At 56.2% G+C, this 25816-nt stretch overlaps 10 protein-coding genes across 10 annotated transcripts; 3 read left to right on the top strand and 7 right to left on the bottom strand.

Annotated features, from left to right (window-relative positions):
• Positions 1-1273: 1273 nt before the first annotated feature.
• VMA13 (H(+)-transporting V1 sector ATPase subunit H) lies at positions 1274-2906 on the bottom strand (the record flags this gene model as incomplete). Its single annotated transcript, XM_071056892.1, has 3 exons — positions 1274-1889; positions 1961-2489; positions 2612-2906. The coding sequence occupies 3 exons, from the start codon at positions 2904-2906 to the stop codon at positions 1274-1276; spliced, it is 1440 nt and encodes a 479-aa protein (XP_070912993.1).
• A 1382-nt stretch (positions 2907-4288) lies between these two features.
• Positions 4289-5552, top strand: MFIFM68171_01469 (Mid2 domain-containing protein; the record flags this gene model as incomplete). Its single annotated transcript, XM_071056891.1, has 2 exons — positions 4289-5348; positions 5416-5552. 2 exons carry the CDS (start codon positions 4289-4291, stop codon positions 5550-5552), a joined length of 1197 nt encoding a protein of 398 aa, XP_070912992.1.
• Positions 5553-6430: 878 nt separating this feature from the next.
• RPL9B (60S ribosomal protein uL6) lies at positions 6431-7414 on the bottom strand (the record flags this gene model as incomplete). Its single annotated transcript, XM_071056890.1, has 4 exons — positions 6431-6481; positions 6555-6732; positions 6855-7158; positions 7369-7414. The coding sequence occupies 4 exons, from the start codon at positions 7412-7414 to the stop codon at positions 6431-6433; spliced, it is 579 nt and encodes a 192-aa protein (XP_070912991.1).
• Positions 7415-8590: 1176 nt separating this feature from the next.
• Positions 8591-9817, top strand: vps26 (Vacuolar protein sorting-associated protein 26; the record flags this gene model as incomplete). Its single annotated transcript, XM_071056889.1, has 4 exons — positions 8591-8807; positions 8929-9401; positions 9488-9629; positions 9693-9817. 4 exons carry the CDS (start codon positions 8591-8593, stop codon positions 9815-9817), a joined length of 957 nt encoding a protein of 318 aa, XP_070912990.1.
• A 387-nt stretch (positions 9818-10204) lies between these two features.
• MFIFM68171_01466 (Nucleoporin Nup120/160-domain-containing protein) lies at positions 10205-13967 on the bottom strand (the record flags this gene model as incomplete). The annotated part of the gene is made up of 2 exons (XM_071056888.1): positions 10205-13275; positions 13340-13967. 2 exons carry the CDS (start codon positions 13965-13967, stop codon positions 10205-10207), a joined length of 3699 nt encoding a protein of 1232 aa, XP_070912989.1.
• A 545-nt stretch (positions 13968-14512) lies between these two features.
• Positions 14513-15640, bottom strand: rhp51 (RecA recombinase Rhp51; the record flags this gene model as incomplete). Its single annotated transcript, XM_071056887.1, has 2 exons — positions 14513-15472; positions 15548-15640. The coding sequence occupies 2 exons, from the start codon at positions 15638-15640 to the stop codon at positions 14513-14515; spliced, it is 1053 nt and encodes a 350-aa protein (XP_070912988.1).
• A 546-nt stretch (positions 15641-16186) lies between these two features.
• MFIFM68171_01464 (uncharacterized protein) lies at positions 16187-17301 on the bottom strand (the record flags this gene model as incomplete). Its single annotated transcript, XM_071056886.1, has 2 exons — positions 16187-17185; positions 17248-17301. 2 exons carry the CDS (start codon positions 17299-17301, stop codon positions 16187-16189), a joined length of 1053 nt encoding a protein of 350 aa, XP_070912987.1.
• Positions 17302-19147: 1846 nt separating this feature from the next.
• Positions 19148-20038, bottom strand: MFIFM68171_01463 (uncharacterized protein; the record flags this gene model as incomplete). The annotated part of the gene is made up of 2 exons (XM_071056885.1): positions 19148-19931; positions 20016-20038. 2 exons carry the CDS (start codon positions 20036-20038, stop codon positions 19148-19150), a joined length of 807 nt encoding a protein of 268 aa, XP_070912986.1.
• A 517-nt stretch (positions 20039-20555) lies between these two features.
• Positions 20556-21691, top strand: MFIFM68171_01462 (Fe2OG dioxygenase domain-containing protein; the record flags this gene model as incomplete). Its single annotated transcript, XM_071056884.1, has 2 exons — positions 20556-21315; positions 21423-21691. The coding sequence occupies 2 exons, from the start codon at positions 20556-20558 to the stop codon at positions 21689-21691; spliced, it is 1029 nt and encodes a 342-aa protein (XP_070912985.1).
• Positions 21692-22723: 1032 nt separating this feature from the next.
• On the bottom strand, positions 22724-24220 carry MFIFM68171_01461 (Transcription factor RfeD; the record flags this gene model as incomplete). Its single annotated transcript, XM_071056883.1, has 4 exons — positions 22724-23143; positions 23192-23617; positions 23680-24006; positions 24107-24220. 4 exons carry the CDS (start codon positions 24218-24220, stop codon positions 22724-22726), a joined length of 1287 nt encoding a protein of 428 aa, XP_070912984.1.
• Positions 24221-25816: the final 1596 nt, after the last annotated feature.

Below are 25816 nucleotides of genomic sequence, written 5' to 3'. Positions count from 1 at the left end.
CGCCATCCACGACATCTCTATCTTCCTTCTCCAATTTGACTACGTGGGCATGTCTGGGCCCTTTGCCTACATCCTTTAGAAATTTTGTTATCGAGTCCTCTTCGCCCTGCGCCTCGCCTTCGACCTGTCGGGTTGCAAGAGAGGCTGATCAGAAAACGGTCGCAAGCTCTCATAAAGGATTTGGCGATTGTGTCAGGTGCTGGGGTATACCTTATTGTTATCTGTATTGCGCACCCAGCCGGTGATGCTGTACTCGGTGGCTCGGTGTCGGGTGAAGTAGCTGTTTGTCATTAGCTCAGATGTGATGCTGTGTAAGAGGAAGAACTGGAGGGTAAAGAGGGTGGGATGAAGTCGGAAATAGACCAAAGGACACAAAAGACGAATCTAACGTGAGTTATAACTAGTCTTCTCTTATTCTTTTACTTCCAACTCTTCTAGCGGAAGGAGAACGCGTTTCACTTACCGAAAACCGACCCCTGATGCCCACCTACGTCAGCAATAGATCAGTTGACGAGAATCATATGATTTTGCGGAACAACCCAATAAGCTCCAAGCTCAAGTCCCAAGTATGGTAAAATATAGAGGAAACCGATCGAATGAATGACTCACCTTGCACCATTCCCCCATGCGCGAGGAAGTAGACCTGTTTTGAGCAGCGCATGACCGTGTAAGCGTGGTCGGACCGCTCAGGTGAGAGCCCCTCCTTCCAGAACACCTACTCTCTTGACCATTGTGGCCACTGAATTGCGCTGAGATTTGGGATGACAAGGCTACTTGGCTCTGTGGAAAGGTTCAAGGTAGATTCGTTGATGAGGTGAGATGAGATGAGAACAGCAAAAGCTAGGACTAAAATGAAAAGTAGCCGCATTGCGTTGAGCGCTTGAGGCCTCCGGTGATGTCAAGCGGCATTTGGCAGGATGGGAGCTGTGATAAGATAAAGAGGTGGGGCAAACAAGGCACCTTGATGTCGAGCTTTCTTCCCCCTATTTGAAACATCCTGCAAGAATGGACCCCTCTATGGCCATCCTGCTATATGTTTCTCATGTCGGTTTGCACAGCAAACGATTACAAACAAATGGTACCCAGGCAGGTATACACAAAGCGCATTCAAATACAGATCGTGAACTTGAGCCAGTCTAAAAGCCTTCCCGGATGCCATTCCTCCCGGGCCTGAACAGCCTGTAAAACACAACACAACACCGAGTAAAAAGAGTGAAACCGCCCCATCGGTGCCCAGACCAGGCATGAGCTGCAACAATTCCTAATATTCCCATCACTTCGTGTCGAAGCTGTACTGCAGCCACCCACCCAGCGCCCTCAGACTTTCCCACCGCACGTTCTCGTCTGCCTCACCCATGAGCTCCATCACTCTCGTTTTCAGCCCGAACCGCTCCAGTTGGCGCCTCTTCTCAGGGACCTCGCGCACTAAGCAGCCAATGTCGTTGCAAGCGATAGCGAGCACCGCCTTGTCGTTATCCCACGGCTTCTTCATGATGTCGGCCAGCTTGCGTATGAGCGCGCCGTTCTCGTACTCCAGAATCTTGCGCGCGTTCTCGGCCCAGAAGACGGTGTTGCGGTGCGGAGGGGACCAGCGGAGATGGCCCGAGTTGAGCTCGCCAACATACTCGTCGAATGTGGTCTTGGTTTTGGTGTACTCCTCGAGCAGCTCGCGAAGCTTGTCCATGTCCTCCCGGAGATCTGGATCGGCGAATTGCCTCGTTTGCAGATTCTGCAACAGAGCGGGGAGCCGGGCGATGACCGCCGTGGGGAGCAAGGTGTTCTGGTTGTGCACGAGCAGGTTAAACAGGGTCGAAACGAGCAGACGGGTGGTTTTCTCTTTGGGCGAGAGACGGAGAAGCTGCGTGTAGAGCAGCACTATATCAAATTCACTGGGCCATGTCAGCGGAGACCGGCAAGACGTAAGTCACGGAGGGGGGAGAAGGGGGGGGAGGGGGTTTACTCGTTCAGGTCGTCACCGACAGTAGCAGCCTCAAAGCTGAGCTGCCACATGACAAGTAGCACGCTGTAGAGAAGCTGAAGACCAACGCCGCCACTTATGGAGCCCTCGGAGCCGCTCCTGGTCGTAGCTGTGGCACTGCTCCAGAGACTGGCGGACGCATCGCCGTTGCCAACTCCTGCCGCCGCCCGCAAGATGTCGATTAGGGGCGAGACCGTCTCGCTCCTCTGGTTCCAGAACTGCCGCCTAGTAGCGCGGCAGTATAGGAGCGACGAGTACTCCTGCACGCCAATGTCTTGGAGTCCGGCGTCCGAGTCCTTGGTAAGTGACGACAGGTAGCTGTAGATCAGGGGAAGCGCCCTGTCTACCGCTGCCGGGGACTCGTCCCTGGAACCAGCCATGAGACTGACGAGCACAGTAGACGTAAGCAGAGGAATCGGGTCATCGGTATTGGAGGAGCGCGCAAGGAGAGGAAGGAAATGCCGATAGGGGTCGCCGGTTTGGATCAGCGCCTTGGAAAGTGCGGGTATGCCTGAGACGTCACTAGTCAGCCTAAGCTAACGCAGCAGCCAACAACGTGCGCTACACAGAACTGGTAATCGAGAGGAGAGACAGGCGCGGTGGTACCGGCGGCAGCGGGAGGGAAGAACGTACTGTCAAGAAGATCGTTCAAGAGGACGAGGATGTACTGCACAACGTCCTGGCGCTTGGCGGCCAATTCCAACACGCCCTTCTTCCCGGGCTCTCCCAAAAACAGCGCACGGTAGCCGTCGAGGTCGGCGTCGACTATCTGCTTGCGCCCATCTTTCTTGACTTTGTCGACAGCGCGGATGCGGGCGAGTTGCTCTTCGGTCACTGTCCCCTCGCGTACGGCACCCTCCCAAGGAATGGGCCGTTGGCGGATGTTGCTCTGCAGCGATGCTAGATATGTCGGCGGGTCGAGCGACATGGTGCCGAAAACGGGAAAAGCCCTAAAACCAAATAAAAAAAAACGGGCGTATGCGCTCAGTCTCGAAGCTCAAGACAGCTCTCGCGCAAGTGTCCCGTCTTGTTGAATGTTGGAGCTTCCCAGGGCTTGGCTTCGGGACGGGTTAGTTGGAACGGCCAACCCGAGTTACGTAACTGCACAGCAGGCCCGGCGCGGGGCTTGGCAGCGGTTTTCCTGTCGCTCAGCGAACGCCGCCGCGAATGTACCTTCAGCCCGGTTCTGTTCGCAAAATGTCCCCATACGTGCCCGGATTCTACCCCGGAGGTCTGATGGAGTAAAGCTAGGGATCTTATTGGCAGCGATATGTATTCCGCCTCTGGCTTTTTGGATACAAACTACAAACAGCAAGCCTTGGCTGCTGAACCACAACCCTCAAAGGATTCAACCTGTGACTCTGCGCCACCCGTGCAGGTTCTGGGAGCGAGGGTCCTGAGCCGAGGGATGGCTTGTCCGACTATGGACAAGGTTCCGGGTGGATGATGCAGGGGTTCAATGGCGATAAGGGTGGTGCCGATAACCATCCAGCGAGAAAGCGATGGCGGGGCAAGCTCACCCCTCGCTCTGGTGCTGGCGAACCAACGCCGGCCGAGATGCAGGAGACTGCCAACTCAGACGTTACCCGAGCTGTACCTACAGCAGCGACAGGGCCCGCCATCTGAAAGAAGAGCGGGAGAGACTTGTCAACTAATTGAAACGATGGGCCCAATGATGCAACTGCATTTCGCGCCGTGACAGGCTGTCGTGGGTGTAAAAGGCCCATAAACCGAGAGGTTGGGTCGTCTCCGTTGACAGCTTCGGAGGAGGTTGGGAACCCCATTGCACCCGACCACCACCACCACCACCCTTTTACCAGCCATTAAAAATCCTCAGTAATAAATCCCGCCTTGCTGAATCCTCCGCCCCTTTCCTTCCATTTCCCTCTTGAATCTAGAATTTTTGATTGGAATTTTCCGACGGCATCCTGCCTACTTTTTCTCTCTTTTTTGGTGCCTTTGCGACGCTCACTGCTCCTCCCCAGCTCACCTCAGTCAACAGCGGAGAGCTCGAGAGCTCGAGAGCTAAAAAAAAAAAAAAAAAACAACTTGACGGGAGTTCATTGAGCGAACGGGACGCCGAGCAAAAGGACCGAACCGACTCATTAGGCACCCCGACGGCCGCGGGACGATTTCACCAGACATACCTAGCGCCGACGAAGAAAGAGGAAACGGCACCGTCAGCGCTCGCACGGCTTAGCCTATCGCCCTGAATTCAGCGCCCCGTGCGGGAGTCCGGCCGCCCGGCGCAGGGCCCCCCGTCCCCCACCACATCGGCCAGAGAGCTCGGCCGCCAGAGCGCCGGCCAACATGGCGAGTCTCCACTCGGCCGTCTGGCTTTTGTTCGCCGGTTTCGCTGCGCACCGGGCTACCGCGATCCCTTTCCCAAAGGACGATTTGCACGCAGCCGGCTATGGCTACCTCATGCCGCGCCAATGCGCCGTGTACTGCGGCCTCGACAACCAGTACTGCTGCGAGGCTGGTTCGCAATGCTTCACCTCCGAGGGCATCGCCATGTGCACCGTGGACGGCGGAGGCGGCAGAGCCTTCTACACAACGACATGGACCGTGACGCAGACGTTTACAAAAACGTACGCGTCTGTGATCCCGGCTGCTACCGCTCCCTCGGGCAATTGCATCCCTCCGCCGGGTTCGGGCCAAATCGCTTGCGGCTCCATCTGCTGCGCTAGCTGGCAGTACTGTGCATATGCAGAACAATGCATGGAGAACATCGATGGCGGAGGAGGCGGAGGAGGCGGTGGCGGCGGCGGCGGCGGCGGCGGCGGCGGTGGAGTGATCGTCCCGACGAATACCGCCACTGGAGGCCGGACCATCACAACCCAATTCAGCGCGCCGTACCGCGTAACCAGCGGCACGGCGACGTCGACGGGCACCGCTGCGGGCGCGACCACCACCTCGGGCGCAGTGAGTCCTGGCGGGACAGAAGGCCAGCTGAGCGGCGGCGCTATCGCCGGCATTGTTGTCGGCACTCTGGCGGGCGTCGCGCTACTGCTCCTGATCTGCGCCTGCTGCGTGGTCCGCGGCCTCTGGCACGGCCTGCTCGCGCTGCTCGGCCTCGGCAAGAAGAAGGAGTCCAAGACGGTCATCGAAGAAGAGCGCTACACCCGCCGCGGATCGTCGCACGCGCGGCGAGACCAGCACGGCTCGTGGTACGGCGGCCGTCCCAGCACCGTGGCATCGCGGAAGGAGAAGAGCAGCAAGGGCGCGGGTTTGCTCGGCCTTGGCGCTGCCATCGGCACGCTTGCGCTTCTGCTGGGCCTGAGGAGAGACAAGAAGAAGAAGGCCGCGACCAGGACGAGGAGCGATGTCAGCAGCAGCTACTGGTCGGGTTCTTACACGGACAACCCAAGTGCGTATTTTTCCCATCCATGTCTTCTCTTTCCTCTCTCAAACTTGCGCTAACACCTTACCCGCAGGCTCTGTAAGCAGTGACAGAAGGACCCGTCGCTCGGCGCGGAACAGCAGGGCCGCAAGCAGAGTGACGAGGACAACCCACACCCACACGCGCGTGTCGCGGGCGCCGTCAGCAAGATCACACAGGTCGCCCAGGTGACGGCCCGACTATCCAACCTCCCACAACAGAGTCTGAATAACGAAGCCGACGACGCCCATGTATATTTCACCCGCTCTCAAAACCGCGAGCGTACATTTCCCATACACCACCCCGTATATATATACATCTGCCCCGAGCCCCCCCACCCCCCATTTTCCTTCATTCGACCGGCGTTTACGGAGTTACAATAGATGAAAAGAGAGGTTTTCTGCTAGTTCGTGGATTTTCAGTGCACGAAGGGTACGAAGGGAGGGGGATGATAATGAAAGAACTGAATATGAATCAAGGACACGAAGGAAAGTTTGACCCGCGAGCATTTGCAGAGCGAAAGACGGGCAGCCGCAGAGCAACGATGGGATGGGATGTTAATGAGACGATGAGATACTGTGTAGAAAACGAATCGTGTATCCATGAAGCTGGCTACTGAATCAAATTTGATGGGCTCCTTTCCCTGTGAAGCTCCTGTTTCCCTGGATGCGGAAGAGGTTCACCTGTCTTCTCTTCATTGCAAAGGCCAATTGAGTCATCGAGATGAGTTTATGCCGCACACTGATGTTTCTGTGCGACTTGATCAGGAGAGCGTATCAGGGTATCATGGTATAACATGTAATCGACGAGAATATCACTCAGTCTATAACTGCATCACCGGTATAAACCAGGCTTTGGTCGCAAACGGGTCGACGCATTGGTGTCCATTAGCTTGAGAGCGGTGCATCGCGAAGAAAGTGATATTGGCATACGCCAAAATCCGTGTGGTTCCAAAGGTTGCCCATTTTGCAGTAGCGATTTTTTACGCTACAAATCATGCAAATGCCGATGACCCCTTGCCACTCCGGTGAGACCCATAAAGCACAAAGAAACCCATGGCTGCGTGTCCATCACTCCTCAACGATGTTGCCCTTCTCCGAGACGTAGACACCGTCCAAGAACTGTGCCCCAGTGTTAGCCACCACCAGCGCTTCGGTTATGAGTTACAACCCCAGACAGTCATCATGTACGCACCTTCCGGATATCCTTGTTCCGCACCCTGCAAATCTGCTGGATGTCGGCAGCGCTCTGGGAGACACCCTCGAGGGAGTTACCGCTGAGGATCAGCTCGTCCTTCTGGGCCTTGGAGATCTCGACTTCGACGCCGGGCGCCATGGTAACCCTCCGGACAATCTTCTCGCCGATGAAGTTCCTGTACCGCAACCAACTATCAGCCATCTTCCCTACGCCTGTAGCACCAATTGCCCTGTCCGCCCAAGCCGTCGGTCCCCAGGACCTCCAACCCGGTCGACACTTCCCCCCAGCTGCACGTACCGGATCTCGACCTCCCAGTTGCCCGTCTCGGCGTTCTTCTCCACGTTCACGTTGATCGGAAAGTGAGCATAGACGTATCTCATCTTGTACTTGAAGCCCTTGGTGACGCCAATGATGAGGTTATTGATGATAGTCCGGACGGTGCGGAGGGCGGCAACGTTCTTGCGGCTGCCGTGGTGCATCTCGAGACCGATCACGTTCTTCTTAAGGGCCGAGAAGTTGACGGCGATGTGGCTCAGGTCCTTAGTGAGCTTGCCCCGCGGGCCCTCGACTGTGACCAGCCTCGACTTGATCGAGACCTTGACTGTAGGTAGCAGTACGTCAGTGAACTACCCATATCGCAATTGCCCAAAATCAACTGCCACGGCCTGTGTCCCGGCAGAATCCCGTCGCATTCCCTCTCGCATCCTCCACGGTAGGCTTGTCGATGTTGGTCGTCGATCGCGGGCCACGCCGAATTGTCTCCTCCACTCGTTCTCATCGCGCACGCCGGGGCTGGAATTGGCACACGTACCATTCTCGGGGACCTCGAGGGTCTCCTCACTGTGGATGTAGCGCATTTTCGCGTTGGGACCGGGGAGTGAGGAGGGATGAGGTGTTGCTTCGTCGTCGAGGTGGACGAAGGGTAGTTGCAAGCCCAAGAAAAAACAACGATTTTGCGGCCGTCGGAATAATTCGAGTTGTGCGCCGATCGAGCCTCGAGCTCTGTTAGGGCAGAGGTCCAAGCGCTACGGTGATTGGCCAGACCAGGGTGGTTGGACTGTTGTGGGGTCAATCATGGCTTGTGCTTTTAGCAGCTCACTGAATTTCCTCGAACGCAACTCACCCACTGTCAAGGCCCAAACATGCCGGTTATCTTCATGACTCTTTTCATTAACTGATGTCAAATTACACACAAGGGGAAAGTGCTTCGAGGTAACTCAAAGAGAAGCATATAGGGCAGCGAGAACGCTTTCAAAAGGAGTAGTTGAACCACTTTCAAACCACCTGTATTTATCATACAAGCAAACCAACAAGGCTCTCAGTAGGCTTGATATTCGAACAACATGAGCACCGGCACTGTAAACCAGAGTTGATTAAGGCCGCGATACACTGTAGGCCCAGAACTTGCGAGCATATGCTGAGAACATCAACCAGCATCACTGAGCTCTTACCCAGGTGCGTACCACTTATAAGCCACGATCCGGCACTCAAGCCTCGTCCTGCAAGCACTAAGCGAGCTGAAATACGACAGGAGGTAGATTCCGCAACGCAAAATACATGAGAAAGGGATGCACCTGGGCTTTCTCACGCTCACCATTTCTCACGTCCCTGTCGTAACTGTCGATTGCACCATCTACCGCAGTATGGACCTTGGCCGAGCATTCATAAGAAGGGACGAGAGGCATTGCTGATTACCTAAGCTCCGCCTATGAACTTAATGTGGAGAGGTACTCTTTAACTGGGAACTACCTGTGCCCCACTTCAATGCCATTGCGTGGACGTAGCGGCCGACGCCAAGCCAGGTCCAGGTATCGCATCGAAGCTCACAAGCACCGCTCACCAACTCCCCGCGTCTTGAATCTTTGCAGAGCTTCCCGAGTACAGCATTGAAACGAAGCCCACTTCTCTTTTTCCTGCAGAAGACCGGCCTGTCGCCAGAAATATTTCCAAGGCCCCGTCTCGTTCGGGACCATCGAATTGAACACCGGCCGGCCGCTCTTGCACGTGTCATCCCGCCGCCCAGCTAGTCCACCATGTCGTACTTCTTTGCGACACCGGTCGACATCGACATCGTCCTCGAAGATGCCGACGAACGGTCCATGGTCGATGTCAAGCTAGACAAGAACCGGCGCGAGAAGGCGCCGCTGTACATGGATGGCGAGTCGGTCAAGGGCGCCGTGACGGTACGACCCAAGGATGGCAAGCGGCTAGAGCACACGGGCATCAAGGTGCAATTCATCGGCACCATAGGTACCGCTCCCTCGTCAGGCGGGAATATATATATATATATATAATGACGCCTTTTGCGCCCCGCCGCCTGTCGTCGTCGCCGTCGCCGCTAGCTAACACGGCTACCAAAAAACCTTTGTAGAGATGTTCTTTGACCGGGGTAACCACTACGAGTTCTTGTCGCTAGTGCAGGAGCTGGCCGCGCCGGGCGAGCTGCAGCACCCGCAGACCTTCGACTTCAACTTCAAGAACGTCGAGAAGCAGTACGAGTCGTACAACGGCATCAACGTCAAGCTGCGCTACTTTGTGCGCGTCACCGTGTCGCGCCGCATGGCCGACGTGATCCGCGAGAAGGACATATGGGTCTACAGCTACCGCATCCCGCCCGAGATGAACAGCAGCATCAAGATGGACGTGGGCATCGAGGACTGCCTGCACATCGAGTTCGAGTACAGCAAGAGCAAGTACCACCTCAAGGACGTCATCGTCGGCCGCATCTACTTCTTGCTCGTGCGCCTCAAGATCAAGCACATGGAGCTCAGCATCATCCGGCGCGAGACGACGGGCGCCGCCCCGAATCAGTACAACGAGAGCGAGACGTTGGTGCGGTTTGAGGTACGCGCCCTTACCACAGCAAAAAACCTTTTGCTTTGCCATGAGAAGATACATACACAAAACATGCTGACCCACACCGTGTGCAGATTATGGATGGCTCGCCCTCAAGGGGCGAGACCATACCCATCCGACTGTTCCTGGGAGGTTTCGACCTCACTCCAACCTTCCGGGACGTGAACAAGAAGTTCTCAACGAGATATTACCTGAGCTTGGTGTTGATTGATGAAGGCAGGTTCTCTCCTGTTCCCACCGCTCCCCGCTTTGCTTCCCTGTCCTGACAAAACCCCGTAGACGCCAGAAGGTACTTTAAGCAATCAGAAATCATTCTCTATCGGCAAGCACCCGACGCAGTCAACGGCCAAGACGGATTAGCGTCGCTTCCAGAAAACAACAAGATTGCCGCAGCACCAGCATGATCATCTTCTAGCGAAGGGTGTGTGGGATGGGCGGTGAGTAGCCTGGTACAACAGCGATCCATCGGGTTTGTATGTACGAGTTGGGTGGGCGTTTTCTTTGCTGCATGGGCATGGCGTTGGTTCAGATGTTTGAGAGAGCGACATCTCCATTGGTTTTCTACCCGCTACGAGGTCTACGTTGTGCCGTACTTCTCGTGAACCCACCCTTACCAACAAAACAATGACATAAGCCCACCCCTGAGCACCGCGTATCAGGAGTTATCCTCTTGTCCTTTTTCCTTTCTTAAACTGCCAAGACCCTACAACAGTACACCGAGATCATTACAGCGATGCCCTTGCCTTCTTTTTTACCGGGCGATCTATCCCCCATCTTGACCCTCCTGGCTGTCAGGCCATATCCATTAGATCATCCTCGCCCGTGAGTCCAAATTGGTTGTTCTGGATCGCCACGATCCTGTCCAGCTCCTGCTGGTACTGCTTGCGGAGGTCCGCCAGCATCAGGAACCGTCTGGGCGGGAGCTCCTGCGTGGTCCGCGCAGAGAATCGCTTCATCTTCTCCACTAGCGCCGCCTCATCGTCTGAGACGGCAGCCTCTGCCGCCGTCTGTCCGTCTTCGGCCTCCAGTTTCCGCGCGAGCTCCTCCAGACGGCCTTCCAGATCATCATCATTCCCCCTGTGCTTCTTAGCGTCTCCGTCATCGCCAGACGGCACATCCTCGAGAATGTACGCCTCCTGCGGCGGGACGCAGCTCAGGGCGTTGATGAGCAGCAGGTACTGGCGCGTGACCTGGGTGTCGAGCGCGTCCTCCTGGACGACGCCGCCGCCGCCGACGCTGAGATTGTTGACCTTGTCGCCCTCGCCGGCCCGACGCAGCTTCTGGAGCCGGTCGAGCAGGACCGCCGCGGCGCCGCGGTAGTCGTTGTGGCTGATGCGCCAGGCGTAGAGAACCTGATGATAGGGGACGCCGTTGAGCACGTCCTTGGCGGCGCGGCACTTCTCGCCAAGAATGTCGTCGACTTTGTTTTGGAGACCCGAGAAGGGCAGGCTGATGAGCTCGCTGCTCTGCCCCGTCTCGCACATCTTTTCGACTAGCTTGCGCAAGTAGGACTTTTGGAGGGCTTCGTCTTCCATAGACAGGAGAGCCGAGTGCGCCTCCTCGAAGTGGGAAATCGCTGCTGAGGCGGTGAAGAGACGGCTGAGCATCTCCGTCTTGGTTCCTGCGGTATCCTGGCTGCCGGTCTGGACGAACTGGAGGGCGAGGCGGGAGAAGTCCATGACATACGAGTAGGCCTTTTGCCTGTCGTATAGACTGACGATGTGGGCGTAGTAGTTTGGAAGCCCGCTGTTAAGGAGGTTCCATTCGGTATCGTCAAGAAGTCCTGCACTGTGACGGTCCAGGTGCTTGATCGAAATGCTCAAGCCAATGGCTGCTTTTCTGAAGTAAAAGGCGGCAGTATCGTGATCCCTGAGCGCTAGGAAGACGCGGCCTTGAACATAAGTGGAAAAGGGATCTTGGCCGGCGAAGGGGTTGAGCTCCAGTGCAAGATCCGGCCGGTCCTGCTTGAGTAGCCAGCACTGGAGCAGCCAGGTATCGAGCATAGTTGTGCTGCTGGGAGCACAAAGATCGAGAACCAGATCCGTGATGCTAGAAAGTAAGGGCATGTTATTGCTTTCGGGGAGCCCGAAGAGATGCCCGGTCAGCTCTTCAAGGGCAGTTATCGTATAGTTCTCGTCTTGACCGCGCTTAGTCAAGGTTGGGGAAGAGGTGCCAGAACCGGCCATTCGTGCTGAGATGCTCAATTCCGTTTTGGCCATCCATCTCAGATGCTCTAGCCTCCGCAGAGCGTCGATCAACCGCCTGTATACCGATCCGACGTCGAACCGTGAGTGTAGCGGCGAGGCCTCCTCGCTCTCGATGTCGAACTCCATGTGAACAAGGAGGATGAGCTGGCTAAAGAGAATCTGCCAATGTAGGTCGATCGTCTCCTGCGCGGCGCGGACAACTACCTTTCGCCCAAATCCAGTAAAAGGCTCCCGGAGCTCTTGCGAGTTTGCTTCACTCGTAGCGGTGATTAGGTCGAATAGATCCTCGTACAGCCTTGCGGTCACCATTCGGTAGTTCTGGCCGAGAGCGTCGGTTACTTGGACGCAGTCCTCGTCTGTGACTGAGGTCCAGAACCCCGCGCGGTCCAAGAACAGCTGCATCCGCTCACTGTCGGAGCGAACTGAATTTTCGTACAATTCAGCCCTCAGGGCAGCTCTGCTTAACTGGACCATGCTGTCCGAGAAGCTTTCCACAAAGGTTAGCCCGGCCGATACCAGCGCGGCGACGTCCTCGTCCTTCTTCTCTGGAGCCTGGAGGTTGTGGTAAACACGATCCATATCGCTGCATTGCCTGACGGCCGCGATCAAGTCGGCACACGCTACCCAAATCATGCCCTCTTCCTGGTCGGACACCAGAGATAATGCTTCGCCTCTCTGCTTATCGAGTTCTAGCAGCAGACGCCAAAAACGCATCCATTGGGTCTCACTCGTGCCTCTAAACTGGTCATAATCCGCACCACCAGTAGAACTCCGATCCAGAGTCGTAGTTGATCCTAACGCGGCACAGATGGATTCTGCAATGCTCCTGCTGGCCTTTGAGGTGGTTTCTTTGTAGGTACCGAGGCCCTTCTCGTACATGGCCAGTGCGGTTTCAAGTGTCGACTTGGAGAAGCGCCCGGGGAAGAAGATGAGGTCGAGCCATTTCTCTGCCGAGTCAGTGGGATTCCAAGGGCCCGATGCCCGAACGGCCGGTATGGCATTCTCAATGAATACCGTCTTCCAACCATCGTCGAAAGGCGCTGTGCTATCCCGCGGGCGTACCTGCAGTCTATGCACACGGTAGCTGGTGTTGTTCTTCCACACCGCCCACAGCTCAGGGCCATCTGGCTGCTGAGCAACCGCAAAGTCGGCCAGAGTCCACACATCTAGGGAAGATGGACTCCTCGGTATTAAGTGGGTTCCCGGGAAGCAATCTGCGACGTGGATGGATCCTTGATCGTTTGCCTTGACCTTCCAGAACTTGAACTCGCCAGCGCCAACCGGGGAGTAGGTCACCACTAGACATTGACCGCGGGTGTTGTCTAATATCCGGATTAGGTTGCCCTGAGATGGGTCAACTTTCCACTTGCCAACCTCCTGTAGATCGCGGCTATTGTTTAGGATATCACCGGTGTAGAGGATCTGGCCGGTCCGCACGTCCCATACCCTCATTCGATGATCTAGGCAGATGGTAAATAGAAAGGCCGTATCGGAATGGCCCATGGTGGTGACTGCTGTGGAGGCGGCGGCCGTCAGTTCCATGTTGATTTTGTCGTATCTGATGGTCGGGTTCCGTTGGAAGGGGACCAGCCCGCGCAAGCTCTGACCCCAGCCGGCAACATTGTAGATGGTCTCTTTCCACGGCGCCCCATTTGCTATCGAGGGGTGCGCAAGTCAGTAATCCAGCTCCTTCAATTGCTGCAGCAATGCGGTACATACGTTCATGGGACCTGTTCCGGTCGAACCTCAGGATACCGCCGTCATGCATGGTTACAATCAACTGATCAGGATTAACAACAGCCAGTCTGTGTGGGTGCTTGAACCCGAAGCCCGGCGGTGAGTAGGACTTGCAGGCGTCACCTAGCCCGCCATCTGTCGCAGCCCGCTTCCGGAAGTGATCCGGCCGGAGTGTGATCGAGTATAGCTGATTCGAGTAGTCGACAACAAAGACGCAGAGCGCATCATGATCCTGGGGGTCCGCGAAGCCTATGCAGGAAGTTCGTATCGCGGCGGGAAAGCGCAGATTGAGGATAAGCAGCGCATCGACCTCCTTCTCCTGCTTGCAGACGTCGGCAACGCGGATGCTGAGAACCGAGCTGTTATCCAAGACCCGCCATAGAAATCCCCTCGGTGAGCTGTTGTGTTTTCGGTAATAGATGGATGATGCAGTCGCTAGGTTTTTGGACCGGTATCCCTTCTCGTCATCGGCAACAGCGGTCCGGGTCGAGCTTGACCGTCCGTAGGCGCCTTGAGGTGCGACACGGACCTGGATGATGGATGATGGCGATGCTGGTTCTAAATTGAGTCGCGCCTCTTTGTAGAGTATCTCGTGGTCTCTGACCGCCATGTTGAGCCCGTGCACCGTTTGCTGGCGACGATCGAGAGATCCGGGGCTGATTGTCGCGGCTCGTGGCGTTCAGACGCGGTATTGAGCTTCAAGGGCAGAATTCTGGCCGCCTTTGCAAGTTTGGCGGAGAGGTTCCCGTTGTTGAGTTGACTAGTACAGTAACGTACCTTACTTGCCCATCCCTGCAGCAACCCTGCAGGATGGCGCACAGATCACTACAAGGCCGGCGCACTCGCAAGCTTGTGGGAGCTTCCAACCCCATAAACTTGCCGCGTTGTCCCTCATTCCAGGGGTAAAGAACCGGGTCCACGATAAAAGCCAGTAGTAGGTAACCTATTCGCGCAAAGCTATGTCAAGTATTTCGGTCATATCAAAGCCACTGTCACACACAACGCCGGCCCTCCATCTATGGCCCGACCCCCCGAGATCCCCAAGCCCAACGACATTACTTGTCTATTCCATCCCATAAACCATTCGCTATGCATAGCAAAACCATTTCATGACGACCACCGACCCCGGAACGCAACCCACCAAAGACCTGCCCCTCAGTCCTTCTCCACGTCCTTCTGAGCCGGGTCCCCGATGCCGTCTTCGTTGATGGCGAACAGACAATCGCTCTCAGGCAGGCAAGGGCTGTCGTATATCTTGGCTATTCTGGTCTCACCTCGGCCTTTCTTTAGACTGATACGCGTTGTGCTGGCGTGCGCAATAATGTTGCCACCAATTGGCTTCTTGGGGTCCGGATTGAACATGGCAGAGGGGCCACCGTCGACTTGTGCCACGACTTGGTTGGTTATGACAACAGCAATGCCAAATTCGTCGGCGAGGCGCTGGAGGGTCCGCATGAACTTCGCGAGATGTGTCTGTCTCGAGCTCAGCTCGCCTCGACCCAGGAAGTCTGTCCGGTACAGCGAAGTAGCTGAATCGACGATAAGCAAACTGAAGCGGGTCTCACACATCATGGCTGCCGCTTGGTTCAGCAGCTGCAGCTGATGGTCCGAGTTGTAAGCCCGCGCGTAGGCGACATTGTCAAGTACTTCTTCGCCCGAGAGACCGTAGCGGTTGGCAACTGCCAGGAGCCGAACGGGCCGGAAGGTTCCCTCGGTGTCGATGTACATGCATTTACCCTCGCCTCCGCCCATGTCGAATGGCAGCTGACATGTTACGGCTAGTGTATGGCAGATCTGTGACTTTCCAGTTCGGAACTCGCCGAAGATCTCAGTGACGCTACCCGTCTCAATGCCGCCGGCGAGGAGGGTATCGAGGTTTTTAGAGCCGGTCGTGATCGATATCAGCTCGCTGCGACGCTGGTGCATCTCTGTTGCCGTGGTGAAACCCATTGGGACAAGTTTGGAGGCTTCGGCGAGAATCTTGCCCGCTTTTTGCTCCGAGATGCCCTTGATCTGCTCAAGCACTCTCCGAGGGGTGTAGGCAACAGACTCAACCGTATTGAAGCCCCCGTCAACGATCAGTTGGATATCGCGTTTCGTAAGCCCAGCCACGCCCTTCATAGAGATCAACAGTGTCAGCGACACCCCAATCGCAGACGAGAAGACGCATCCGTGCTGTGTCAAACTCACCTCAAGCGCCGAGAGTGGGGTGGGCGCGCCCGGGTTGGGCAAGCCGCCATCGTCGGCATTGGCAGCATCGTCGTACATCTCGTGTCCAGACATTTCGGATTGTGATTACAGGTAGCGATACCGCTTCGCTCCGGGGATTTTGTAAGGTTGCGCGGGAATGCTCCGGGGATTTTAGATGGTTGTGTTGACAAGAGGCAAATCTGGCATGCATCCGACGCGTCAGGCCTCGCCAAGTAGCAACGCGGAAACCCGTGACCACAGCACCTAAGTAGCGCCCCACTTTCTAGGCTGCAAAGCGGATTGGGCTCCTAGCAAGGCCATGTCCAGGACTGGCACTTCGAAGACAAGACAAGCTCACCAGAGAAATAAGCGTCTTCACAATATCTGTACATTGAAACCCGCACCAAGAGTCTGCCAGGAAATGTTCACACCATCATCATCAAGCCAACTGCTAACATAATGATTTCCAAAATGCGCTCTCTGTCTTGCGCCTCTCTCAGAACGCCATTATACCACTCCAGCCCTGATCTAAAACCCCAAATCGTCCCTGTTTACCTTGGCTTCGCAGATTCCTTCCCCTACTTGTTCGATCGCCTTGAGGCATGGTCATTCTGCTCGGATTCACCGATGTTGTCCAACTCATCCGATAACCCCAAATGTCCCGGCGGGAAGAATCTCGAATCCATCATTGACTCGCCGCGAAGTCTTGTTGAGATGCAAGTCTCCCGGGCCGAAGGTCGGTTCCGGAGTAGACAAATCCTGGTTTGGGAACAGAGACGCATGAGTGTCGCTTTGGGACATCGAAAATCCGCTCGGCGTCCGGGCGGGCGTCTCAAAAGGATCGCGACCCTCTCTCTCGGGCCCTCGCCGAGATACAGCGTCATACCCGGCCCGGCCGCCGGTGGGGTTCCGGGGCATATAAAGCTTCGAGCTCTGCGACGATGTGTAGCTCTTGCCACTCACGGACCGCGGCTGCGAATCCACAGAGTCTCCAGATGAAGATACCGAGCTTCGCTGGCTAGGCTGACGCGGATTTCGCCGAGAAGATGTCGGCATGTAAGTGTCGTAGAGCATTTTCGACTGCCCTTGGCCCTCCAATCTCCGCAGGGTATCCTCGTGTAGGCCACCAGCCGCTCGCGACGACGGCCTCTTGGTTCTGGATGCGAATTTGGAGACGGGCGGTGCGACCGACTGCGTGCTGTCCAGCGAGTCAGAATCGTTGAGCTTCTGGAAGATGGACCCGTCTGATGGGGTCTGCTTGGGAACAGGCCGCTCCAGTTTCACAATGGCTACCGAGGCTGACTTGTCATCGTCCGAGTATCCCCGCACTTTCTTTCGCTGCGAGTCCGAGTCCTGGCCCGAGAGGGTAGTTGAGGAAGCAAGCTTTGCAGCCGCTGTCTCGCTAGGTGTTGCGGGTCTTGAGATCCATATTCCATCGACCTCGACGCCGCTCTGGATTGCTCGAACCCCGAAGGGGATGTCGTTGGGCCGCTTCATAGGAAGCCCTGTCCTACGCATCTCCTCGAGCCGCGCCCGCTTCTCTTCGTCCAGCACTTCCCGCTTCCTCATCAGGCGATTGTTCCACCATAGCTTCGCCAGGCCCGCGCAGAAAACCGCCACGATTGCCATGGCAAGAACCTGAGTCCCCGTCAGCGTATACTAGCCCTAGGGCGCGTGGTGGAAAGGGCAGGGAGTCGTACAAACGTCATCTGCTGCCATAACTCCCACGACACGAAAAACATTCCGTTGGACATTTCCCTCGCTGTCCCGAATCACAGATTTATGCCGAGGAGCGTTGGTCCCGCGGCCAAACTTAGGGCTAGTGAGAGCGTACTTCCAGGCTGCAAGCGTGCTTGGCCAGGTGCGGCAGGATATGGTGAGGGTCAAATGAGCGTGATTTGATGTGTTAGCCTGGCGCCGGGTAGTGAAAGCGAGCCGCCGTACGTTTTGCCTGCCGCGGTCCAAGGGGTTCAAAAAGCGATTTGGATAGAGGAGGAGCTTGGTGGCCTTGCGGGCCCGCTATGTCAACTGAAGAGCCCCTTCGCCTCGCAATACTTCCTACTCCAGTCCTTCTGCAGTCCAGAGTGCCTCGAAGCGGTATACCAGCTCAGGTAGGTCGCGGACAAGGTGGAGGATGCCACGTTTTGACAGCCAAGTCGAAATATTCAAGTACTCAGGCGGATACGAAGGTGTGTAACGAATGACAGCGGCCTCGTGATGGTGTCCCGGCACAAACGCATTTCTCTCATCCCCCGCTGGTCGGATAGCTGCATTGACAGCGCTGGTAATCCCGTTAAGAATCCATGAGACCGGGGCCTAAGCCGACACAGCTGGTGAGATACGAAGTCGAGTAATAGGCACTTTGCTGGTTAAAGAGCTGTGATGCCGCAAGCACCCAGTATTAAGTCAAGTAGCTGCCATAACATGCATACCCTTGGAGTGGAGTCATGCAAACGAATGAAGCTGCGGCAGGAGAGCTGAGAAGGGCATTCGTACCACTCTCAGCAGGAGACAAACATGATAGTTAGCCACACGGTTAGGCGGAGCAGGTTTTTTGTATGATGCCCTCTCGCGGATACCTGCATCAAGCAGGCAGAGCTGGCGAAAAATTAAACCACAAATCGCAACTATCCTGGCAACGTGGTGCAGGCCGCTTTGAAGAGCTGGCGAGTCTGAGCCGTCTGAACCATCTGAACCGGGCCGCTTCATCCATTTCTGCCACCCCCACCATCTATTGCTCTGCTCTCGCCGCGGTTTTCATCCAGACGGCCGACGACTGGTGGGGCGTTCCTTGCAGCGGCTGGAAGCCAGCTCGGCAGGCTAAATGGGTGCAAGCAACGCGATAGATTGATGATGTCTTCGGACTCGCAATTGACCGAGAGAGCCTAGCTCGTGAGCCCCTGGGTGCAGCCGCCCCGGCCAGCACCCGCTCGCCATTCAAGGCGCAAAGGTCTAGAGGAAGCCGTTGCCTTTGCACGGGCAAGGTCATTACCCACGAGACCAGGAAGATAGCGGGTGATTGCTCGTCCAGTTAGTGACGATGGTGGTCCCCAAAGACGCGGGCTGCTAAATGAAATTGCATTCATCCATATTGCCAGTGCTTTCAAGCTTCTAGACCGCATGCCGTACAGCTCGGCAAATTCAGTCCCAGAAGCCGCCGGACCGCGTGTGAGGCGTAGCCGGGCTGCTACAGGTACCAGTCTGTGAAAATACAGTGTGGCGGAGAATGACCACCGGTACGTGTAGAGACCACAGCGCAACTGGAGTGGCTGCCAATACAATCATGGGGAGCTGGGCAAGATGCCAAGGAAAGCTGGAAATGAGGCTGTGTGTTGATCCACGGGGACGGTCCTGTTCAAGCTTTTGCGAACGCCACTCTGCACGCAGGCCAAGCTTGAAGGGGGAAAGCCGCTCCGGCAGATCACCAGGGGCAACCTAACCCCTGTCATTACAGATGTTTTCCCCTGTCAGAAGACGGCCGAGTGAAGACGACCACGAACATGATAGCAGCACTCAAGCGACAGCGTGATCAGCATTGCTATCGTCAACGATCTCGTACCTCTGGGAGCCCATCATATATTTGTCTAGGCTTCCCTTCCCTCAGGCGGCGATGTCTTCGCGCTCTTTGCGCTCTCCGCCCTCCTTGCCCTCCTTGCCCTCCTTGCCCTCCTTGCCCTCCTTGCCCTCCTTGCCCTCCTTGCCCTCCTTGCCCTCCTTGCCCTCCTCGCCCTCCTCGCGCTCTGGACACTTGGCGAGCGCCTCCCGGACCTTGTCTAAGAACTCGTCGTCGTCCTTCATCAAGTAGAGCTCGCGGAAGTTTATCGAGCACACGAAACAAGGAACCGGCGCATCGTCGGGTCCGACATCCAGGAACCTGTGGCCTTTATGCTTGTCCTCAGCGCCGCCATATACCTCCAACACTTCCTTGTCAAGGTCAATGACATAAGCCCACTCGCAGAACAGAGCATCATTGGCAAACTCCAGCTCGAGCCTCACGGGAATCTTCTTCGGCTTATTCTCCGCACTGCTCTTCGCATCGCCGTCCACGCCGTCCTCAGTCGCAGTTCGGCCCGCCCGAGCAATCAGGCCCAAGATAGTGGCTGACGTCTCCCGCGCGAGACTGGGGTAGAGTTGGTTGATGCCATACATGTTCCGTTCCAACCGGACAATTCGGTCGTCCTGCTGATCATCCCAGGCTTCGCACTCGGCGTAGATAGCCGCAAGCTCCGCGTTGGTCGGCTCATAGATGCGCTCCAAGCCGAGTTTGAGTTTATCGATGTTGTGGGCGACCGACAAGAAGTTGAATATCTTGACGCCCTGCCCCTCGGGGTAGCCATCAAATTGACCGTACTGGGCAAGGACCCATTTTCCCTTCCAGAATATGCTGGGCGTCCCTGTTAGTCCCGTTTTCCCTTATCAGCAGCGCATGCGGTACATGCTGCAGCTGCCTTTGCTCGGCAAAACCTACCAGATGAGATGGCGAGTGCCCATTTTTGCTAGTCTATCACCGCGGTCGGCTACTCGCAAGTGGCAGGCTGAACTGGTCTGGAGTTGGGATTGTTCCTGAGATGTCGGAGGGATTTGGTAGACAAGCTCTGTGGTTCGCAGGAGAGGGAGGCCTAATAGCTTCGTTCAGCCGGGAAGGTGCAGCGGCCCAGCGAGCTGCCTTCTCACTACTAAGGCCAGCAGTCCCAGTCTCTGCAAGCATGAAGAAAAGCGCGACCTCAGGCTTTCCAGTGGTTTGCGGCCATCTGAATTTCTATGTGTTTGATGGAAGTCGTCTGCCCCAAATCAACGGCCCAAACCCCGCACATGAGTGCGCTTGCCGACGCCAATGGGCCGGCGACCTCTGCCGTAGCTTCGGGCCTTTGTTTAGATGGTAAGGTACCTATCCGGATGCTAACTCAAAGCTGCACAACCGAAGCTCTCCCTGCACGCAATGTCCGTTCTGCTTGATGCCAACTTTGAACCAAAAGCGCGGCGCATTAAGGTACCTTAGCGAAACACCATGGCCCTGCCACTCAGTCATCTTCCACCATTCCCAGAAGACATCCCTCTTGCCCCCATTGCCGTGATCTCATATCGGAAGCTGCTGGCCGGCGACAGCAGTGAGGCAGCACAAGTGCTCGAAGCCGCCAGGACATATGGTTTCTTCTACCTTGACCTGCAAGGCGTCCCAGAAGGCGAGGCACTGCTGACCGAGTCGGAGCAATTCCACGCTCTCGCTAAAGATGTCTTTTCCATCCCGCTGGATGAAAAGCTACAGTATGCCCTCCAGCGGGGCGTCTCCCTCTTCGGATACAAGCCCGCTGGTACGGTCAAGACGACCGACAAGGACCAGCGTCCTGACACGACCGAGTTCTTCAACATCAGCAAGGATCACATGCACGGGGTGGCCCCGAGCAGGAGCTATCCGCCCCAGATCGGGCGCCAGAGGCCGCTCCTACAGAGCTTCACCAGACACGGCCACGAGTGCGGTATGGCCGTCCTCCGGACACTAGCACAGCAACTAGGCCTGCAACCGGACGAGTTCACCAGGCTGAACCTCTTTGACCGACCGTCGGGCGACCACTGCCGCCTGACGCGCAAGACGCCGCACAGCTCGGACGCGGCCAAAGCGATCGGTCTGCCGAGCCACACCGACTTCGGCAGCGTGACCGTACTCTTCAACTGGCTCGGTGGGCTGCAGATCGAGTCGCGGACAGAGGGCCGGATGGGGGAGTGGGAATGGGTTAAGCCCGTCCCCGGCCACGCCATCATCAATTTGGGTACGGTACTGTACAGTGCATCCCATTCCTACCCGCCAGCCAAGTGCATATATGCCTGGCTAAGTCTTGGTGAACCCTGCCGCACTGACAAGAGTGAAAATTTGCAGGAGACGCAATGGTGACATTCACCAACGGCGACCTCAAGTCGGCCAAACACCGCGTCGTGCCCTCCCCTGGCGAGCAAGGCTCTTTGGACCGGTACAGTGTCGTCTACTTCGTCAGGCCCAACAATGACGTTCTCATGAAACCTCTTGAAAAGTTCAACAAGGACTCCGTCGTCAAAGTGGCCGGGAAATTTTCCGAGGGCCGGGACGGAGATGAAGCTCTGACCGCCGGGGAGTGGGTGGTCCAGAGAGCGATCCAGCTTGGTAATTAGCATAGTACTTAAGTTCCGGGTTAGCTGGGGCTCTATGGGATGCGGGGAGCATATTCCCGGTCTGTTCGCCCGACATACATCCATACGTTGAGCTGAGCTACGGGGTTCTGGAATCTCTTCGGCTCGTCTATCTTGACGCACCTCAGTGGCCACCGCTGCTCCCACTAAGATTGAGGAAATATGGTAGGGCCATTGCTTGAAGCTTATGCTTCATATATATATAGTCTAAGTCGATCAAACCAAGAAAAAGAAAGGAAAAAAATAAAAAAAAAAAAAAAAAAAAAAAAAAAAATCAAGCTGTTGCAAATGAATCCTGTCTACGCTAAAGGAATGACGTGGCCCAAAAGGCCAACAGCCATCAGTACAGCCGCAACTTAACATCATCTCGAGAACCTGCACATACGCAACGAGGCGTATCCTCAAGTCGATAACCAAACCAAAAGCATACAAGCAGCAAACGCCTACAGATTCACGAAATCGGGGGCAATCTAAACCATCACTCAACAGGTCAGGCATAACAAATTGCTCCCTTTTGACCCTTCCAGCAATCAAAAACAAAACAACAACACCAATACGCCCGGCCAACCCATTGATGCAAACAAAACCCTTTACCAGATAGAAACAGTGCCGTGGGTATCCCGAGCGAAGGTAAAGAAGTGAAATGCCGCCCAGGTTCTGCTCCGCGCATGCGGGGAGCACCAGTCGTGTCGTTAAGACGTGTATCGAGAGATTCATCTTCCCAAACCCAAAATAGCAGTCATCCCATTCCAACCCCCCAATCGATAATCGTTAAGACGTTCCGTCTGTTTCATTTCGTGTCGTTGCAAATCCACCAAGAATGCCCCCCGTTGGTGCTGGAAGGACCGCTGTATACCCAACTGCCAACAAGGTTGACGCCTAACCCGTGCGGCCGTAGAAACAAAGGAAAATGCAGGAGGGAGAGTAAAAGGAGGGGCTTCCGAGAAACCGGTCCGGTAATGGTAGAAAAAGGGGGGAGGGGGGGTGGGTGGTGTGGCAAGGGGCTCCGGTGTACTACCGAATGTCTAGCTGGAACGGCTTGAAACGACCCCCTATCGTGGCGCATCGGGGGCATTTTCTGCGCGCTCCCTGCTCGCCCATCAAGACATCGACACACGCTTGGCAGAGGCCGCAGATGCACTCGGTACACGCATACGACTCTCTCAGTAACGAGACTCCCTGGCAAGCGGCGCAGTAGATTTGTGTGTTTTGAGACGAGTAGCTTGGGGACGAATCCGACAAACCCCGCGATTCGATGTGAAAATTTTCTCCGCTTTCGCCACTCTCGACCGACGGGAACGGTTCAGGTGCTTCAGGGTTGTATGAGGGAGGTGTGAGAGCTTGCTGCAGAGGGGATGCTTGGTAGCCCGTGAAGGTAGTTTGAGGGTAAGGCGGCAACGACGCCCGGTGAAGGGAGACGGGAGATTGGGGAACCTGGCTCGTCAGGCGTGGGTCGAACATGGGAGGGAACTTCAGACTCACTGGAGTTCTGTCCTCATCTATGTCTTCCGTAGCCGAGGCCGCTGCGTCAATCAGGTCCTCCCAGCGCTTGCCAAAGTCTCCCGTCGGCTCGGCCGAGAGAGCTTTCCTATCGACACCCCCAGGTCGTAGGAGATCAGAGTTACCGTCGTTCTGGATCCGGCGGAGCCAGTCCGCGCCTGGGCCTCGAGACTTCCTTCTCTGGTGGCTCCTTTTCGAGATGGACTGCTTCCGCGGTCGGCTAGGGCCCAGCGGTCTGTGGAGCGGAGGGAGTGTCGAAGAGCGGCCAGGAGGAGAGTTCGACATAATTGACGGCAGAATTTCTCGCTGAAATGGCACGCTTGTAATATCGGCATTTGTCAGATGAATCGGAGGCAGCTCGATGGATCTCCTCGGCCTCCTTCCCCCCTCATGATCAGAGTGCCAGTCCTGTTCGCCCCGAGTTTAATAAGCATGCAGAAGCCCCACGCCTAGGAGCGGTATCTACTTACGCCGTCCGATTCCCAGCCGTGGTCGCTTTTGTGGTTGCTGTGCAGCTGCGCTAGGGCAGCTGCAGCTGGGTACACGGCAGTGCCAGCATATTCGTCGAGTTTGCGCGGCGTTCCCGGGCCGTTGGATTCGTCTCGACGGAACCCTTGCGAAACTCCCTTAGTCTGACTGGCATGGGACAGGCCCGAATTTGGCTGGGTCTGAGGTCGCTCACTCGGCGGGGTGTTGATCATGAGCAGAAAGCTCTCCTCGGTCGCGGGCAGTTTGGCAATGTAGTGCTCGGGATGCGCTCGACGAATGTGCTCCTGCATTGAGCGATACCGCTTCTCCTGGAATTCCAATCTCGTCAGTCTCCCCGAATGCAGGTTGTGGAGCAAGTCAGAACGGCGGCGACAGGGAGCGAGCCCGGTCAGCTGGGTGCCGACTCACCCCGATGCAGCGCTTGCGGCAGCTGGAGCCATCTTGGTTCTGCAGCGGACAGACAACCTCGTTGTTCGCGTCGGTGATTGAGAAGGACGATGTCAGGGACGAGCGAGGCGGCATCTTGCAAGATCAAGCCCCACCATGCAGCCGTCGAGGGGTTCTGGCGGGGAGGCGTGGATGATAGCTGTCGTTGATAAGATAGGCGGTATCGCTGCGACTCAATTGAGATGACGGTGGCCTGTGATGCCAGGGCTGTTGCATTTGGCCTTTGTTGGCTCGGAGCTTGGGGAGGCGTGCTCCGGGGCTGAAGTCATAGAAAGGAAGAGCCCAAGCTCTTTGTAGGTGTAACGAGAAGGGTGTTTCGAAGAATGGGCGGGTGATGGTGGCAATGTCCTCTGGGGCGGGAACAAGAACAATGGATGGAGCAGCTTCGAATAGGAGGGCGGGGAGGCGAGCGGGGATATCCAGCGACCTCTCAGCAGCGCCAGCAGGCATGTACCTGGGCATGCAGCAACTCGACCCCGACTTGCGGCTTTGAAAGGGGGTCGCAGAGTTCCCATCATTGGCATGTACGGAAGTACAGTACCTCGCTGAGCATGTACCTCGTTATTTATCTACCTTGGATACGCAAGGCACACTAGCTGTTCACGCCTCCACTTCGCCATTCGCCGAATAGACCAGCACACGCAGTGGGCTGCATCAATCTACCTTGGCCAAGGAGGACATATAACGACGGACCTGCGTGTCTATGCCAGTGTTTCAAGGTAGTGAGTTGTACAGGATAGTACCGCACCGATGGAAACGGTCCGAATTTCTGAACTCCCACTGTGCCGGCATAGCTTCGCCTCCAACAGGGGCCTCGGGAGCTGGAAGCGTGGGAGGGACAAGGGGAAGGTAAGGTGCGTCATGCCCTGTTATCAGGGCAGGGCACCCATAGCTGAGGTGTGGAAGGGTGGGACAGTTTGCGGCCTCCGAAGCGTTTGGCGGAGGAAGAAAGCCAGCCGCCTTCACATTTCGTCCCGCTGTCTCATCCTGAGGTATTGCTTGCCTCGTTGTGAGCATATTGGCCGCATTGGCGGTCGGATGGCAAGACTCGGAACTTGACACGGATGGCTGGCTCTCTTGACTCGATCGAGGAGCGGATGGCGAGCGACCGGATGCAGAGGAGTGGGGGTGCTGGCTGTGAGGATTGCTCTGCTTGAAAGGGAAGAGGACATGTCGCCTATGATTGGACGCCAGGTCGGATCGAAGCTGGGGGAAGCTGGGATCTGGAGCTTCCGCCAACAAGCTTTGACCTGCGAAACTCGAGAACTGCCAATGGTTTTGTTTCGCCGAAACCACCGGAGCGTTTCCAGGCGCCTGCCAGGTACGAAAATGAACAAGGATACGGGGGCCCAGAGATGCAAACCACCCAAAGCTTATCACTTCCTTGGGATAAAGCTCCTCTTCGTTTTCCAACGCTTCACAGACGGGAGGCTTGCGCTTCACCGAGCAACCGTACCCACTTTGCAGGCTGCAGGCGCGCCAAGGTGGGTTTGCGGGGAGCCGGGGTGGCTTAACATAGGGTAGGGAATTGCGGGGCTGAGCCGGTCATTCATCCGCTCCCCCCCTTCACCTTTCGAGTCAGATTAGTTAATCAACTGTGACTGTGTCCCAGAGAGGTAAAAACCATATCTAACCACGCTTCGCTTCATAAACAAGAGAGTGGGAACTGTA

The sequence above is a fragment of the Madurella fahalii genome, assembly GCF_045866475.1.
Source record: "Madurella fahalii IFM 68171 DNA, scaffold_1, whole genome shotgun sequence".
In the NCBI taxonomy this organism is placed as follows: domain Eukaryota; kingdom Fungi; phylum Ascomycota; class Sordariomycetes; order Sordariales; genus Madurella; species Madurella fahalii.
Note: the sequence above shows the minus strand (reverse complement) of the source record. Positions and strands in the feature narration are given on the sequence as shown.